A 19179-nucleotide genomic window follows, 5' to 3' on the forward strand; every position below is an offset into this window, starting at 1 on the left:
GTTCAAATGTCATGAGAAAGGTTTGTGCAGGTGCAGCTGAATTTGCATTTTGGTTGACATTTGAGGATCATTTTGTTAAACACCTGTTGTACTAACTAATTTGCCTGATGATTACCTGTGTGCAGGTCCCAAACCCATTGTTTTGACAGGAATATTGTGCATTTTGTCAACCACAGTATTATGGAGGCAAATGGACATATCAAATGTCCATGTCTGTACAAACAAAAAGATTTGAGTGCAACTATTTACACTGTGTAAGCTTTCCAATTTTCAACAAAAAAAGTATTTAGTAATAGCTTTTATGAACTCTTATGATTTTTATTTAAACATCCATGTCCGGCAGCTGCTTTAATTATATTCTTCAGAAAGCTTTCACAAAACATAGATTTCAGATTAACTATTGTACATATCTCTCCTATGAGTGCTAGAGAAATAACTGAAATAGTAAATTCTTAACACGTAACAAGGATTGGTTTAAGAGCAAATATAACAATAATCTAATATTAACATAGTTTAATCATAGTTTATTCAATTAAAATCTACATAGAAGACCCATTAATACAAAATAATAGCTTCAGATAATTATTCATCACATGTGATGATAAAGTCTTGACAGAGTCTTTGGCACTTGGACTCTAAAGGGAGATTTGTGATCGAGGGGCGTCTGCCCTGAGCAGCAGCAACATAAATCCCCCCGTGGGGTTCAGACACTGGCGGTGATGGTGATGGCTGATGAAGCTGATAGAATGATGAGTTGATGAAGATGATGATCTGTGAAGATTGGGTGGAGATGGGGAGGTAGAGATGGAGGTTAACAGCAATTGTTTACAGTGTACTTTGCAACCTTTTGGCAATTTCATGAGGATCATTTTAAAATGAAAGACCTTATGCTTGTTTTGATGTTTTTTCTCCTTTTGTGTGGACACATTATTACAACTTACATAATGTGTTACAAATTATCAAATAAAGAAAGGACAATAAATAAAAGTTGCAATTGTAACTTTTCATAATACAGTAATGTATTGTTATTATTGTTTTGGTTGATCTGAAAGAGAGCCTATGTTTAGTTAAATTAAATCATAATCTAATCTAAAAAAAGAGATGAATATTAAGGGAGACTTATTGTAATATTATGACCATCATGCTCTCGCTGTGTAAAATTTGGCCATTAAGAAAATTAGATTTACAATAAAACACAAAGACTGTGTTGAATAGTTCAAGGGGCAATATACCGGATTTAGAGCATCAATAAAGCAGCAAACAACTATTTACTATGTAAGGATATAGTGGAGGAATGTCTACCTGAGCAGAACATGAAGTCGCTTTCCCTCTGTGTGTGTTGTTATCAGAGTTTCTCCTTGCTTTGTTGATATAGGCGGGCTTTAGGTGTAAGTCCGTGCATGTGCATGTGCCCCACTAAACTGCTCCCGATCTCGTATATAGCACCTTTTAAAATGTCTTTACCCACAATTGTAACAGAATTCTCAGTTTTATTGAAATCATTGCTGCATATATGTCCAAATCTTATTCCAATCATAAAAGTTGAGACCTGATTCTGGATCAGTGTTACACAATGTGCATTTTTTGTCAACATAAACAATAGCCTCATAATCCAGGGACAACATCTCATACTACATACTCTGGTAGGTGGCGGTATGCGCTTTATAACAGCTACAACCATGTTATTCACAATGAATGATGCATTTAGGCAATCATTAAAATGTTCAAATTTGAATCTTCTTGACTAAACAGATACCACATGAGACATAAAACATTTACACAGACAACACAAACATTATATGTAACAAATTAAACTACATTCAGCTAATTGAAACCACAACATGAATAAATCACAAATAAATAAATACAAAAGAATATTGTTAGTTATCAAGACATTCTATTGGTCAGATACTTTTCTAGTAATATCTAGAGATGTATAAAGATCACATTTGGATTTCATTAATTTGAGGGGCTCAACATAAAGATGAGTTTCGTTATAGTATCACGTGAAGATGGGTTGTGTAGGCTCAGTATTCATTTTACCACAGTGTTAACAGGTATAAGCTTTCATGACCCTCTGTGCATGTTCATGAATAGAAATCAGCACATATTTGTAGATATTGATGAAGAGAAGAGTCCAGAGGCCTTTGAAAAGAGTTCAATGTTCTGTATGGCAACAAGAATCTGATGTTCATCCTTGCTTTTCCAAGTTCTCACAGTTCTTTATGATAATAGCCAACATTTCTGCAGCCACGATAAATAGACCGTGAGGCAATGAACCTAATGATCTGTCATGTATGTGGGTTATTATGTAGCCTTATATGAGGGGTTGAATTGTATTCCTGAGTACAGACAGCATGGTTCTTTATTACATCTATGGGTACAATGGCTGATGCCGGGCTCTGCCTGCGTCACTACTGTGCGACGCACATGTCGAGGTGAAAGTGCGAGCTGCCATTTTTTCGAAGGAATCTTCCTGATTATACAGGCAAAGACAAACTGTGAGTCTCACCACAACCCTTTAGCAGTTTTGTTTAATCTGTTGGCGGACTGAAGACATACTCTGCACGAATATTACAGACGCTCGATTGTTTTTAATCCGGGTCCAAGCGCAGGCTTAGCTCTGGGCTGCACTGGGCTGCAGATGGCTGGTTAGCTCGGCTAGCTAACGTTAGCTGTGTCTGTAAACAAACACTACAGACAGTGAGGAAACAGCAGCTGATAAACGAGCGCACACATGCCAGGGTTGTTCGGTAGATGTGGTCGATCATTCAGTTAGAGAAAGAGCCAACATAACTTTGGAAACATAACGTTGGGGGGGGGGGGGGGCCAGGAGCCAGGAGCCAGGAGGCAGTTTGACGCTGCAAGTCTGCAGGTTTGCGCCACAACTTCAGTTTTGATGACACTGCGAGTTTCTCCAAACTAGGTAGGAGCTCATTCGCTTTAGAGCGGGTCGGGTTCAGTCGGTTCTCGGGGTAAACACACACCGTACACCGACATGTCGTCCTTCTCCGAGTCGGCTCTGGAGAAGAAGCTGACGGAGCTAAGCAGCTCGCAGCAGAGCGTCCAGACTCTGTCTCTGTGGATCATTCACCACCGCAAGCACTCGGGCCTCATCGTCAAAGTGTGGCACAGAGAGCTGAAAAAAGGTGAGAGCTGCTAGTTCTGACTGTTCCTGCAGAGTGCAATGATATATGTGGTTGATTATGTGCAACATAACACGATATTAGAAACGTGAAACTTGAGAGATTTAGGTTACGGTGTCAATGTGGAACATAGGATAGCTGTTAGAAAGTGTAATAAACAGTGGTGGAAGAAATATTAATATCCTTGAACGTTACTTTAGTTGAAGTACTAACACCACACTGTGGACATACTCCACTACGACTAAAAGTCCTGCATACAAAACCTTAATTGAGTAATTCAGTGAATACTGGCAGCAATATTTGATCAAAGAATCAAAAGTGAAATGATTGATTCTGCAGTAAAAAGGTCAGTGTCAGTGTTTTACTTAATGTTTGGGTTGATATTACCGCTGCAATAATGTGTTGCATTTTAATGCAGTAAGTTGTTTATGTTTGTGATAATGTTTACTACTTGATATACTGTTGTAGTTTAATCTGCAGCTTCACATTCTATAAAATCATCATATTATGTTTGTAGCGTTGATGTTTTGTGAGAACCGCAGGTCTCGAAAACATTTCATGAACTCAGAAAAACAGCTGTTTTCAGCTTTGTTTTGATGCATTTTCCAGCTGATCTAAGAGGGTTTTACATTGTTTATTCAGTTCAAAAAGTAGGTCCATTTTCTCAACCCATTATACAACACTTCATCTGAAATATTGCCATTTAAAATACACAAATATAGGGATACATGGTTTTCACAGAGCTGGAAAGGTATAAAAAACATCTGAGAAGTAACTAAAGCTGTCCGACAAATGTAGTAGAGTAAAAAGTCCAACATTTAAAAAGGTTAAACTTGATTAAAATCATCACATACATATATTTGCCTCTGAAATGTAGTGTAATATCTGAACATGTTTGGTAATACTGTACCTACACGGTTATTGTATTTTTAAATAGTACTTATAAAAGGATATTCTTTAGTACTAACACTACTAAAGGAAAAAGGAGCATAAATAACAACACATTACAGTAATGTTGACATGCCGTTGGTGTTTATTGATGATATATTCTGTTCAAATGGCTGAACACATCTGAGGAGTTGAACCGAGCTGGATCAGGATGTAGAATACACAGGAAGGCGGCGGTTGTCGTCATTTAACAAAGAGGTTGGAGGTTCAATCCCCGGCTCCTACTGTCTACATCTTAAAGTGTCCTTGAGCAAGACACTCAACCTCAAGTTGCTCCCGACTCACAGCAGCACACTGCTCGTAATGCTTAGGATGGGTTAAATGCAGAGGTCACATTTCATATATGTACGTGTGTGTGTGTGTGTGTGTATTATCATTGTATTAAAGCTTAAGTTTTAGAAAACATGTTACTAAATGGGCATTACTTCCTCTCAAAGAACACGTTATTCCACTATGACTACAGTTACAAGACATACTGGAAAATCAGTTGACAGTCGGGTTTTTTTTTTCTTTCTGTCATTTAAGTTGATATTTATTTGGATTGGTTATACATCATGTAAAGGAAACAAAACACATCACAATGTGATACTAAATGCTGTATCCCTTATATTTTATAAAGGATATTTAATAGAACAATAGGCTGATATATTTCCGACCTGGTAAACTTTTCCTTTGTTATCATTTGAACTAGCTATCACCAATTCAAAGGAAGCATTATCTGTCCTCAGCTTATTCCAATCCCTAAATTCTGGTCAAGTCTGAGTCTTCCAGTGGCGAAGCCTAGATTCGCTTAATCAAATTCTGCTTTAGATATTCCTGGTGGTAGCTCTGATTTATCCCCGTGTACACACATTGGGGGAGATTCTGGTAAAGGCTTTCTAAGCCATTTACACGAGTCTCAAATTAACTCTTTCTAGAAAGGAAAAAACAAAGAACATTCTCACAATGAGAGTAAGAAGGTACCCGCCTCTCTATGTTACATTTCCAACACAAGTTGTACTTTATGAAGCCTTACTGGTGTAGAATAGTATCTGTGAATGATCTTACAATGTGTAGATGTGCCTCGGGCCTCCCTAATGGACAGTCGTGTAACGGACTGAGTGAGCAGCTTACTACGTGCTACTACTTAACCGGAGGTACTTCCAAAAATCCCCTTTCTCTCCTAGTCCAAGATATTCACTAAAATGTTCCCTACTCGCCTGAAATGACAAAAACAACTTATCCTCATACAGTTCACATTTCCCTCTTGCCAGGACTTCCACAAACAAGGTTTCTTTCCTATTTTAATACACTGATTCTTCCACATAGTAGGGCTGCCCCCTTCTATTTGATGAGTCGACCAATTGGTACTTTTGGTCTCAGTCTACTAAGATAGGGGCTGAATTGGACAGGTTATGCTGAAGACAACTAGGTGTAATCATCATTTCATTTAATTGCAAACCAACTTAGAGTGCATTGTCCATCACAGATCGATGCTCTAGTGTAAATGTGAACTCTTCTTGTTCAATGTTTAAGACATCATGATTTTATGTGACCTCCAGCTAAAAGCTCCAGGAAGCTGACGTTCCTGTATCTGGCCAACGATGTCATCCAGAACAGCAAGAAGAAAGGACCCGAGTTCACCAAAGACTTTGAGACTGTCCTTGTCGATGCCTGCTCCCATGTTGCCAGGTAGATGTGATGTGACCGCCGTGTGCTTTCAGATGACCTGTGTATGTAATGCGTGTCTTTGTGAGCAGGCCAACGTGTGTGCAGCTAGTGGTGCTAACTGCCAGAGGCTTTTTAAGGAAGTGATTGAGTGTATCTAAATGTGGTGCAACTCAGCAACCTGCTGCTACAGCTGAACGTTGTTGTTTTCTTCTTTTTGTTTCCACTAATGGGGTTTCCGGTGTCTCTCAAACTAACATAGAGCTTCTATCCAGCTGTAAAATAGTCTAAGGGTAAATATAGGCTAACATTTTGATCTGATAATACAATTGTCCAAACATTATTTTGCGATGCACAAGTTGTCTTTTTGCTATGTTTTAACCCTAACCCTATGTTTTGAGCTGTAACAAACAACAACCTTTCACTCAATCCTCTCGTCTTCTTCTTCGCCGTCTTCTTTCCTCTGCTGTCCCGTCTCCCTGCAGGGAAGCAGATGACGGCAGTAAAAAGCACATGGAGAGACTGCTGAACATCTGGAAAGAGAGAGCCCTCTACAGAGGAGACTTCATTCAGCAGCTCAAACTGGCCATAGAAGACTCCAACAGCCCCAGGCCTTCAGGTTAGATGACTCTAAGGCTACATCCACACAAATACGTTTCTCTTTTAAAACACGGCTTTTGAAATGAAAACAACTTACATCCACACGTTTCAGCATCGTTTAGAAATGACTTTCCGTCCATACTAACACGCCTGAAAACGAATATCACATGAGTATTCTCGTACACGGGGCATTCGGGTGCCGGTGTAAACAGGAAGTAAATTAGTTGCTTAGTTATGGAAAATGCAACTAGTTACGACGAGTATTATAGTAATCTTTAATAATAAAAGGTCGTGCTTGATACCTACGATCTTCCTCTATAATCTTCCTCTATATACTCAGACGTCTGTTTGAGTATATAGAAAGAAAAACAAGTTTTATTATTCAAACTTACCTACAAGGCTGCAGGTCTTGCTCTCTCTCGCTCACACTCATCAAATTTGCTTTAAAATAAGCACTTACAAATCAAAGTTTTACTAGATTATGGGTTAATAAATTTTGGTCAACACACTCGTTTCATTGTTGTAAGGCTACATCCAAACTATATTGGCATTATATTATATATTGGCATATTAGATCAGTAGATGAATAAAGACACTCATTGTCATTGGAGGGTGATGAAACAAGGGCCGAGATAATGATATAGATACTTATTATTAAAAGCAGCTCATGAAATATTTATACTGATCCGTATCACACATTATAACAGAAATATTCGTACATATTGTCGGACACTTTGACAGAACTAACTTTTCCCTTTTCGTCAGAAGTGATTTGAATGTTGAATTACGTAATTTAAAAATGTCTAAATGGTGACTAAACTCAAATTCAATTCAATTAATATATTTATAAAAATATAAAAAGTTAAACAAGTATTGGTGTTGTGAATAGGCTACTTTTTGTCTCATGTACATTATTTAGTGACATTGAAAGTGTCGGTGTTTTTTCTGTTGCTTGGTTTCTAAACTTGACCCCGCAGAAGAGAAGAAGGCTGTGAAACGAAGCTATCAGAAGATCCAAGAAGAAGAAGAAGACGATGAAGATGACGACTACAGAAGCCACACCTCCCCTCATAACGCAGACATGTCCGCAACTCAGCTGGTAGGAAGCCAATATTGCACAAACTACAAAAAACGAATCCTCCTTCACAAGTAAAATGTTGCTTGTTTCACTGCTATTCCTTTTAAACACACTCTAACCCGCGTTCAGACGGAGGAGCTGGTGAAAGCCCTTCAGGACTTGGAGAATGCTGCATCAGGCGACGCAGCAGTTCGTCAGAAGATCGCCTCGCTGCCGCAGGAAGTCCAGGACGTTTCCCTGCTGGAGCAAATCGGTGGTAAGACCTGAGAGCTCAGCTTGATAAGAAATACTTTGTTCTTGGACTATTTTACTAAGACATGTTCTAATAAACTCTTCTTATAGTCAGTAAGTGTAGTACAGCAATATCCTGTACAATGTCATTGTGTCCACATTACAGTAATAATACTAGTTTTATTTAGAACATTTATAGATACTGCTTATAAAACAACACATGCTGACCAATAGAGAAGCTATACAGTACTAAATATAAGTGAAATGAAATGGAAAATAAATGTCATACTCTGTGACCTTAACAAGCCACTTTGACACCAATCTAGACAAGGAGGCAGCAGACAAGCTGTCGAAGACGGTGGACGAAGCGTGTTTGCTGCTGGCGGAGTACAACGGCCGACTGGCTGCAGAGCTGGAGGACCGGAGGCAGCTGGCTCGCATGCTGACGGAGTACATCAACAGCCAGAGGGAGGCGCTCATGGAGAGAGAAAAGAAACTAGAGGCAAGACGCAGCAGAGTAACAGTGTAGCATGAACTGAAACAGTGATCTCTGTCCGAATCCGTTTGTGTTAAAGTTGCTCCTTCACAGATTAATACTTTTTTCTGATACCAAATGAAATGTGCAATTTAAATTCTGGTGTATTACACATTATGTTTATTTGCTATTTTCATACTTTTGGCCATAATTCCTTTCTGTAGAATCATTGTACTCACCATTATTGTTGACATCTGGATACATGGCAACATTAATAACAAAGAAAAGTCAGACATCAGTTGAGTTAATCCAGCGTGTTTACAGCTGGTCTGATCATCTGACTGCTTGTATGCCCGTACGTGTTCCCAGATTTCAGAACTGACGGCCAAAACTAGACGCATAAGACCCGAGTTGTAATGCATCTTAATTGTCTTCTAAAACCACAGTCTGTGACCAAAATGTGCTTCAAACAGGCCAGAAAGCAAAAGTTACAAAACATTTTGAGAGAATATTGTGATAACTGTTATTCGTAAATCAGTAATCATTTGTGTCGTCTTGTCCTCTGCAGGAGTATAAGCAGAAACTGGCGAGAGTGACCCAAGTTAGGAAAGAGCTAAAGTCCCACATCCAGAGTCTCCCTGACCTCTCCCTCCTGCCCAACGTGACCGGGGGTCTGGCCCCACTGCCCTCGGCCGGAGATCTCTTCTCCACCGACTGAGAGGGCATTCGCCCAGAAAAACCACCCACATGCCCCTCCCCGACCCAAACCCAGCCACATGGTTGATTCACAGAACAATCCCAGCTGTGTCACTAGGTCAGAGTGCACATGTGGTCAAACCTCCCTCGGCAATCGTGCAAGACAAGAGTGAGGAAGGGACGCTAGAAGCAAGGTTTGGTGAAATCAAAATGCTCTGCAGAGGAGAACAGAGACTCTGTTGGCCTGGATCTTTCCAGCACTTGCTCGATCGACAAGGATTCCACTCCACCAGCTTAGAACGAGTTTGTTTCCTGATTGTTTTTACTTTTTTTTTTTTTTTAGGAGGAGGGGCGGGGTAAAGAAGCAACGCTTAGACAGACATACATGTTGGCTGTAAGGACGTGTCAATCAAAGTGTCTTCCTGCGTGGTGTATTGTGGATTCTGTGAGCAAAGGTATGCCATTTGCTCTCACAGTTCTCCGAGGTTGTGACTACACTGTGAAGAGGATGTACCATTCATTAGTTTTATTTTTTTTGGTTTTCAGTTGGTGGCTTTTTTATTGACCCATAGGCGGTCTCGATGTGTTTGTATAATTAGAGAAGATATCATCAGATTGTGTTCAGTGCATGTTGCTTCATGAAGGCATGTGGTCAACAGTTTCTAGTGGGCACACTCATTTCAGTAACACTTCATAGAGACGGTGATTAAATAGGTTTCGTCCTCGTAGTAAAAGACAATAGACATGCCTTGGTTTTCGTGCCCCCCCCCCCTGTTTGCGAGCGCTTTTCTCGTTTACAGACTTCAACTTTGTGATTCAAAGTTCCCATTTGTTTTCATGCATTCATTTGGACAGATGCTTGAGATAATTCTGTTATATGTGTGTACTGGACAAGGTTTGAGTTTTACAAATAAATCCTGGAAGATTGAGTAAACATTTCAAAACGAGATTGTTTGCTTTCCAACAGACTATCTGGTCTTTAATAGAATCAAACCCTAAAACTCCGAAATACAATATCTACAAGAACGGATGAGAAAAAACTACAAAGTATTAAATATTCAGTTTTAGTATGCAGAGCTGGGCAATGTAGAAATAAAGAAACATCAAGATAAGTAGACCAGATGAAGACCTTTTATATTACGTGTTTTGGTATAAAAAAAACAAACATTGGATGTAAAGTGAAGTGGACCGTTTAAGGATTCACAATTAAATTCAATTCTCACAATTAGTATTAAAATGGTGAATACTAATTTATACATATTGCTGAGCCCTACTCGTGTGTAGACGCTCAGTGATGAAGTATTTTACTGAAGAGAAGCAGCAACAAATTCACCCCTTCACGCCCTTTCTCATGTTTCTTTTTTTTAAAATGAGGACACAAACCATATCCCTGAAATGTATATGTTAAGGATATGAGTCGTGGCTTATTCCCCACATCATTTTTGGTACAAACAGTTTCATATGATTCACTTAACCGTTCTCTGTCAAAGCCTGAACATCATGTATTATTTGTTTAGCTCATATTTGATTTTCAATTGTCTGTATACCGAAAAAAAATATTTCAAGAAGTTTTATAAAACTTAATAAAAATGGTTTACTTTCTCTTTTTGATCAAGCTTTCAGAAGCCAATCACGGCTCCTGCTGCCGGTGAGATTACAGTCGCTGCTCCTGCTGATGCAACAAGCTCAGGCGAGGAATCATGCAGCAGATTCTTTACAGGGAACTCTCAGATTGATTGGAACCACAACATATTTCAAACGGCGTGGAACAATGTGATTCACAGCAGCTTCAGCAGTGTGAAACCAAGGTGGATGTAATCATTAAAGTCAAAAGGTGCGGTGACAAAACGTATTTGGTACTGGTGTGTTAGAATTACCCCTAATGTCAGAACTTTCTGTGACTTTAGAACATGAAGCAGGAGCCAATCAGTGTGACTGATGAAACCCATCCAAGTGACAGCCGTCCTGAAAGATAATACAGTATAAATGATAACAGAGAAGACCACTCAACCCAATTATATCGGGTTTATTTTAACTCCGTGTGCAGGTACACAAACGCACCACAAGACAACAAATAACACCAAGATTTGTATTTGGCAAAATTGTATTTGTCGTCTTTCTTCATCATCAATGACAAAATGATTCCTGTTGAAGGAACTACTGCTCTCTTCAACAAACAAAAGCTCTACTCACAGCTTTGGTAGCAGTGGCTTTATTGATACATTTAAATGTCATCAAATCAAGAGGAAAACTCTAATAATGATATTGTAACCTTCTACAGACACTCATAATAACAGATGGATATGGATCATTGTGTTTCATAATGACATTACTCAAGAAAATACTTTTACTGTGTGTAGTATAATAGTACGGTATGTTCTAGTACAACACATAGATAAGTGGATTCAAAAATATACAGTGTAATCTCACCTACTGTAGTCAGATTAATCAACAAAATAAAGAAAAAAGCAGTTACTGTTGTTAGACTTTGGCAGCTGCTCATTCCTTCACAACAACATTGATGGCGCTATTGATGTTTTTCAGTTTGTCACTGTCAAAGTTCACCAGCAGCACACTGGAGCCGGCCCTGGTGGGACTGAACTCAACGCTGGCCTTGGCTTCCTGCAAAGTGCCCACAGTTCCAATCCTGCAATAATTATACACAATGAGCATCACCAGCAAATAAATCACTATACAAATCACAAGACAGCTTCTTATACTTGGCTGTAAGAAACATTTCATTACTGAAATAGGAATAATTACGTGTGAGTTATCGGGAAAGTTCACTGTCATTTTAGGTGCATTTGAGTTTTTGTACAAACTGTAAATAAACGGTGATGGGAGCAATTAAACACACAAAGAAGAAAAGAGAGCATAGAAATGCTAAAAGAAATAATTTAGATATAAATCCACTCATAACAGTTGGGATGGAGTTGACGTACCTCGCTGTTATGGGTTTGCCGTCAGTGAGGCCGACCCCCTCTACGGTGAAGCTGCAGTCCTGCAGCGGCTCTGGTAAAGGGTTTGACATGGTCAGCTCTGCCGTCATGAACTGGTTCACCGTGGCTTCTCCCACCAGCTGCAGTGAGGTGTTCAGATGAACAGGTTTCATGATGTGAGAGGTTGTATTATGATTAAAATGATGTCATAATAAATCTGTGACTGAGTTACAATACATGATGACAGGAAATACAATGATTTCTAGTTAAATCTAAACTTTTCTCTGATCCCTGAGCAAGGCTGGTTCAATACCCTCCTGACACATGTAAAAATGTAAGTTTGGGTATTTCAGTTGTTTTGCAACGTAATGATATACTGTACATTGGTTTATGTCAAAGCTGAATAGAAATGACTTAACACAAAGGACAGGATTTAAGTTTTTAAGTCACAAAAAGTACAATAAGAGATATCTATAGATCTATCACTTTATTCCATGTGAGAGATTTGTGGCTTTAGGAATTAGAAAGTCCATCTTTGCAACAGAAGGTTAGAGCGACACCACTGACAGGCCCACAAAACCATTAGTGAAACAACAAAATAGTACTAATGTTCCGTTTTGGCCACGATGTAAAATTATTTATTTATTCGCAATAGGTTTTTAAAAAATGTAAGACGAGAGAGTATTTTTATTGCTCATGAATACGTTTCTTTCACCTATCCATTGCACATACCTTGACCTCCATCTGTGGCTCGTCCAGCACAATGGTCTTCTCAGCCTTATGGTAATGTGTCATCTGCTTGTCGATGGTGATAGCTGACAGCTTGATCAGCCTGTCAGGGCTGATCACTGATCCATAACGTTCATACTTCAGCTTTAGGGACAGACGTTTTTCTAAAACAAAACATATACATTATGCACATATTAATTAGGTAATCAAACCATTTTAACGCAATTTCAGCATGAGCAAGGGATTGTGACAGATGGTGGTGTTAAGCGTTTGCACTAAGATCGAAGCTAACCTTCTCCAGCGAGCACCTCCACTTTGTCTGATGTATATCCGCAGCTCTCTCCTTGTCTTCCGTTGTAGCCACCAGCTTCGGCGAAGAACATGAAGTTGAAGATCTTTGCTTCCAGGCAGTTGTTAGTGAGGACAGTGTACACCTCGAAGTCCGATCCCACGATCATGTTTTTAGCCAGTTTGATCTGAAAAGGGAATTATAACATGGTTTGTTTGATTTAAATCATACAATAATACGAATGGATTTATTTTTCTAAAAATCAGCAGGATGATTCTGTGATGTTTGAAACAGAACATGTTGATAAAATAGTTTGCGGTCAATTGAATTTCAAAGCTAATGCAGCGAAGACATAGGATTAATTTGATTTCTATCTAACCACCCATCCATTCATCTATCTATCTAAAGGAGACACTTAATGAAATCCATTTTCATATTAGGCTACATGCCAGTTAAACATCTCTAATAACCACATGTGTACTGTATGCCTGTCATACCAATTTTGTTTATTTTCCACTTGTGACCGTTTTTCTTTTTTCTTGCCAGTTTGCATATATTGGCATTCCTTTTGATGAAGTTCCCTTTGACATAATAACTAATGTTTCTGTTCTTTTGACTAATGAACCTGCAATTGTGGCACAGAGGATGTGGCCTATTTGGAGCTCTAGTGCTGCTTTGAAAACTCTCATATCGTTGTGCCCATCGTCAGATGTCTTTGCAGAAACGTTTTAGTTAAGTTACTTCAGAGTTTAAGTTCTTTTCAATGTTATTCCTCTACAGTATTTGTTTTACCACCTACATATGTAATAACAGTAAAAAAAACAACAACCTTGAGATGCAGCCCCGGCTCTTCTCCTCGCTGCTTTAGCTTGTTGTGGTGTTGTGCCTTCTCGTACACCTTTCTCTCCTCCTTTGAGCCTGAAAACCGTCACATTCACAGAAAAACGCAACAGTCTTGTTCAAGGTCCTGTGTCAAATACAGGTGGCTGTGTCTATATTCATACAGTGTGAGATGTATGTAACACGTGTGTCTCTGATTACAGTGGAAGGAGAATAACATAACTTAAAACATAATTAAAACATTGAAGATGCAACTGGGATCCTTTGAATATATTTAAATAGGTGTGTGGTTTGGAGTCTTTGAAGTCTGCAGTACCTTCTGGATACTTGTACTGGTGTGTGATGTCATGTCTCTCATCTGAGCCCACAGCCTTGGTGCTGATGAAGCATCCAACAGATTTAGTTGATCCACTGAACTGGACCATCTCTCCATTTGTCAGGCGCACCAAGTCCACAACATCGGCATTAACCTAACCTCACACACGGCGTGAGATGACATGAACCAACATGAATTATAAAGACATTCAGTCATTTAAACGGGGTTGCAATTTTTGACAAGCAATTGACACAACCTGTAACAGCAGAAAAAAAGATATGTTTATATACACAAATACTTAAACAGCATCTCTAAAATGATGTGTCAAAACACAAAATGAATCAGTTTGGTGGGTTAGCTTGGCTCAGGTCTCGTTATTAAATAAGACCTCAAACTAGGACTCTCATTAAAACCATTGCAGTTAATAAAGTCCAAGCGATTCTCTTTGTTACACTAAAAGGTTTGAGCAAAAACTCACCTCAGCAAAAATAAAGGGGGCATCATACTTCTTGGTCAGTTCTCCTTCCCTGATGGCGTTCAGAGAGGACGGTCCACAACAGAAAACCCCTGACAGCATCACACACCCAGAGACACACAGGGTTCATTTCAGCAGTCAATTCAGGTCATACAAGTCGTTCAAGTGGAACGATACCACAAGATAAGCCACTCATGCTAAAGATGTTTTGTGATGATTTATCACTTCCAGAGAGAATGAGCAGGTCAAGTATGCTAAAAAAAAACGACCTGTTGTTTTGCAGTCAGTTGTCTTAATACGAGAATTTGCTAAAATTGTGTAAACACTTTATGGCAAAAGAGATTTACCTTGATACGGGCGAAATGTAACAGATCTCTAAAAAGTGGTAAATCATCTGTGTAAGGTAAAATAGTAAAACAACAACAACAGAAAAACGTTACATGTGGTGATGGGTGATACATCACTTCTTTTTACTATGTCAAGGAGAATTGTCTCGAAATGAGTCAACATGCCAAATACAAGCTGTTACAAGATTGGCTATAACAAGATTGGCCATAATGGTTTTGGGGGAACAGCACAAACAACTAGACAATAAAACCAAAGTTTACCTTCACTCGTCTCCTGTGGGGTTGGGTCACTGGTTTGCCACCCATCAAACTTTGATTCCAAATCAGGACGGGTCATCCAGCTGTCCACCCAAACGTGGAAGTTCCTGGTAAAAATGAGTAAACAATAGCTAAATAACAATAGCATGCTTCGATCAGTACAATAATGTAAAATAAGATGTTTTGAAGACAGTTGTGTTCATGAATGAGTGTATGTGCAACCTGGTGATAATCACTACCACACACTCACCATATTGAATCACCATTAGACATTCTTTTACCGTCTTCATCGTACAGGTTTTCTATCACCAGGTTGGCATCAGTATCGTGAGCCGACCCAAAGTTAGTAACCACCCGACATGGGATACCCAGGGCACGGGACACTGGAGGAGGGAGAAAAGCCTCACTTCATCACAGCCGCTAACTCAAGCAAATACATACTAGAGATAGCAACTATCATCACAGACTATAAGACAATAAAATCATCACACGCTTCAAAGCCATGGCTTTAGTTCCTACATTTAGGGTTTTGATAGAAAGGTTGGATTGTGTGGCAGTGGACGGGAGTAGAGGATGAAACTGAGATGAAACAGATAGTGTGCTCTAAGAGACAATACAGCAGAAGTCAGTACCCTTTTACGAAATTGTGTATATACACACACACACACACACACACACACACACACACACACACTCCGAAATTACACCGTTCTCCCATACACTGACTATATGATGTTAGCCTGCATCTCACTGTTCTTGTCTTCCTCTTGTTATGTTTATGTATTGTCTCTTGAAAGAAAATAAGTTGCGTATTTTCTGACTTAAGGTGAGTGATGGCATGCAGTGGGTTGATTGAAATCTTTCAAATTATTTTAAATGCATGCATGCAGTAATGCATTTTTCTTTTAAATGGCATTAGGTCAATGTGACATGTGAATATCATCACTAAGTGTATGTAAAACACAACAACTTCACATGAAAAAAAACTTAATTTCACAACAAATTGAAAACTGTCTGTTGATTAAATCAACAGCCGGTCATGCACTCATACTGTTACATACTGTGCTCCAACCTGTGCATGCAAGACCAGCAAAGACCCAACATTGGCCATAGTGGACAGGGCCACTTTCTGCCCACTGGCGCAGAATGTCACCGCTGCCGATCCACGTTCCTGGATGAACCCCATCAGTCACCTCTCCCCAATTTCCCACAAGCACACCACTGTCATTATTACTGTTGATCTGTGGGCACAGACAGAGGAAAGACAACAGAGAGAGATCAAGTATAAACAGAAAGCAGAAGTGAATGAGAGAATGGGAATATGAAAGTATAATCATGAAACTTTTCACGATCATTTACATTTTTTTCAATTTCCATTGTTGAGTGGTATCTCAATTTTAAATCAATATGTACAATGTTTGCTTAAAGTTTTTTTCATTTGCTTTTCTAAACTTCAAGTGCAGATCCTTCATGGATAAAGTCTCCTAAATGATGTTTACAATTTCGACAGCAACACTGGCTTATTTGGGACAAATAACTCACAGAGGCCTGGAAAAACTAAAGCACATAACCGAAATAGAAATACAGAAATATAATATGAAAAAACACATTTCCATAAGCCTTAAGTTCTCTTAAGGACTCCTAATTTTCATATCAGATTTTCTTAAGACATCCATCAGCATTACAATTATGTAGCCATGCCAGATAATGAATGCATGAAAAAAATAAAAATAAAACATAGCAGATATCAGTATTAGGAAGACACATAGCCAACCAGTTAATCTGACCAAACGTGTAAATACCAAAGTTTTGACTATATGAGTGCAAAAAAACATGGTCAGTGCTGTGCCTGGGATCATTATATAATGTAGTGACAACTGCTGGACCAGTAGAAATAGACCTGGACTTCTCATTTAGCTATTTTGACTTGCAGCAGGAAAAACATGCCGACAGACTCGTAATTTATCTATACTCTTCTTTGTCACCTGCTTGGAATCAGAGCTGCACATGACGATACAAACTCCTTTCTTCGCTGCATATATCTCTCACCAAAGTTGCCTGGGGATACGATAAACTTTCAAAAGAAGGAGAATGGTTTCCCCTGGTCCCCCCTGCAGAACAATATGGGACTCGGAATATAAAGTAGCAGACAGAGGGTCTTTTCTGGTGCACCATGGTAATCTTTGCCTGCACAGCTAAAATAAAGGCTATTCACAAGCTGGTTAAATAACATCTACAGGGTCTTACTGAAGCTTGGACACAGACCTACCATAGCACTTAGCACCCTGGTCACATAAATGGGATTTCTCCTGGCAAAGCAGTCCTTGTCAGCGTCCGAGACAAATTTTGGATTTTCATCCAGGAGCTTCAGACAGATATCCAGTATTCCTGGTTCAAACTAAAGACAGACAAACAGATGAGACGGAAGGAGATTAGTGGAGCAGCATTTTTAAGCATGTTCATTTGGTTAATGACAGTATTATTATCAGAGTAAACTACATGGAAGAAATCTTATGATTGATTAACGTACGTGTATTCTAAAGTAGTGCCAAGTCTATTGCTCTTTTCTGTCACAGTGAAGAATAATTTAGAGATTATACTCAGTTTGTTGATCTTTAAAGAACAAATAACATTTGACATGTCGTGTACCTGTCCAAAGTTCCAGGGTTTCCCCTTGATTCGTTGAGGTGTTCCTCTGTAGATCTGTCCAGATTGTGCTAAAACATACTCCTGCCTCTTCATCTCACTGCGCATGTAAACAGCATCACCTGTGAGCCAGTACAGACAGAGCACACATTTAGACCGGCATGACCATACTCAATATACAGTGAAATTTCGAATCTGACATTTCAATGCTTTACAGCTGCAGGTGGACTGTAACTTATCTTATTTTTTTAACATACATTTCGTTTTGCAAATGATGTAAACACAACGATCATTGATAAGAAAGGAAAGACATAACATAAATCATCATATATAACTTGGAGGAAAAACATTATGTACTCACTGGAGCACCAAGCATTAAAAAGCAGGGTGAACTGTCCTAAACTGGTCTTCTGCCCGTCCTGGTCCAGAGTCAGAGAATAGACCCCTATGGGGGCGTTGGGTGAGGAATTGATAGATACATTAACTGTGTTTCCGGAGGGATCATTAGAGGCAGATGCGCTCCACTCAGTGTCCACAGTGGAGTCACGCAGACCAAAAGAAACCTTAGTGTGTGATTCTATTCTGGGTAACGGACCTGGAGAGACAGAAATGGACGTAACAATTTAATGTAAATCCAGATGAGAGAAACACAAATCCTCAAGCATACTTGCATTCCTGCCTACACGCTCCCACCAAATGTATCTTTCTCACTCACATACTGTGAATAAACACAGAAACAAGACGCTTACCAGTTTCAACGATGAATGTGAAGCTTGTTTCACCCGGTTTGATCCCTTTGCTGCCAGGTTTCAGATGTAAAATGATCTTAAAGGGCTGTCCCCTTCTCACAATCAAACGCTGCTCTCCACACAGGTCTGTATGATGGCTACTGCTGTTGCTCTTGATGTCAAGATCGCAGTGCTCAATATCCAAAGCTGTGTGTAGAGATGGACACACAGATCACTTGTCACATCAATTAACAAGTTCACAGAACAGACAAAAAATGTGAAAATTTTACTTCATAACTTAATGAATTTATCTAAATTTGATCGCCCTATAGGAATGTTTCTCTAGATGATAAATCCCAAGAAATCAGCAAGACATTCGCTAGTGTTACTCTACTCCAGATCTGACGTATCTAATGTCATCCACCATTCCTGCTGATCACATTTCATATTTGACTTTCAATCTGACACTTTAAAATAGTTTGACTCTGTGAAGTAACACAGAGAGAAAATGCATATTCAGCTGCAGGTAATGCTCTCCAATAATAACGTTTGAACCACTGACCTACAATATGAGACAAATTAAAGTTTTCTTCGTCCTTACCTTGACTCATGTCTGCACTTAAGTTGTTGCCCCTTCACTTCTGTGTGGAAAGTGACCCTTCAGCTGCAGCCTGTGCTTATAGCTTCACGGTCCTGCAATGTAACGGCCCTTGTATTTATAGTATGTGAAATCTGATCTTGACGCCCCCATCTGTCTATTTGTTGCATCGGTAGTTCTGTTTTTAGACTTA

General features: G+C 39.2%; 2 protein-coding genes across 2 annotated transcripts; one reads left to right on the forward strand and one right to left on the reverse strand.

Moving 5' to 3' along the window:
• The first annotated feature begins 2455 nt into the window (after nt 1-2455).
• On the forward strand, nt 2456-10423 carry rprd1b (regulation of nuclear pre-mRNA domain containing 1B). Its single transcript, XM_031845347.1, has 7 exons — nt 2456-3149; nt 5636-5765; nt 6227-6360; nt 7319-7440; nt 7549-7675; nt 7977-8152; nt 8694-10423. Exons 1-7 carry the CDS (start codon nt 2999-3001, stop codon nt 8841-8843), a joined length of 990 nt encoding a protein of 329 aa, XP_031701207.1. The 5' UTR covers nt 2456-2998; the 3' UTR covers nt 8844-10423.
• Nucleotides 10424-11017: 594 nt separating this feature from the next.
• Nucleotides 11018-19078, reverse strand: LOC116382353 (protein-glutamine gamma-glutamyltransferase 2-like). Its single transcript, XM_031845346.1, has 15 exons — nt 18990-19078; nt 18410-18595; nt 18022-18255; nt 17664-17782; nt 17284-17412; nt 16087-16255; nt 15265-15397; nt 15018-15121; nt 14413-14501; nt 13935-14088; nt 13608-13696; nt 12782-12965; nt 12493-12653; nt 11764-11900; nt 11018-11468 (listed from the first exon to the last, which is right to left on the reverse strand). The coding sequence occupies exons 1-15, from the start codon at nt 18997-18999 to the stop codon at nt 11321-11323; spliced, it is 2046 nt and encodes a 681-aa protein (XP_031701206.1). The 5' UTR covers nt 19000-19078; the 3' UTR covers nt 11018-11320.
• Nucleotides 19079-19179: the final 101 nt, after the last annotated feature.

The sequence above is a fragment of the Anarrhichthys ocellatus genome, unplaced genomic scaffold, assembly GCF_004355925.1.
Source record: "Anarrhichthys ocellatus isolate YVR2014 unplaced genomic scaffold, GSC_Weel_1.0 scaffold5, whole genome shotgun sequence".
NCBI lineage: Eukaryota > Metazoa > Chordata > Actinopteri > Perciformes > Anarhichadidae > Anarrhichthys > Anarrhichthys ocellatus.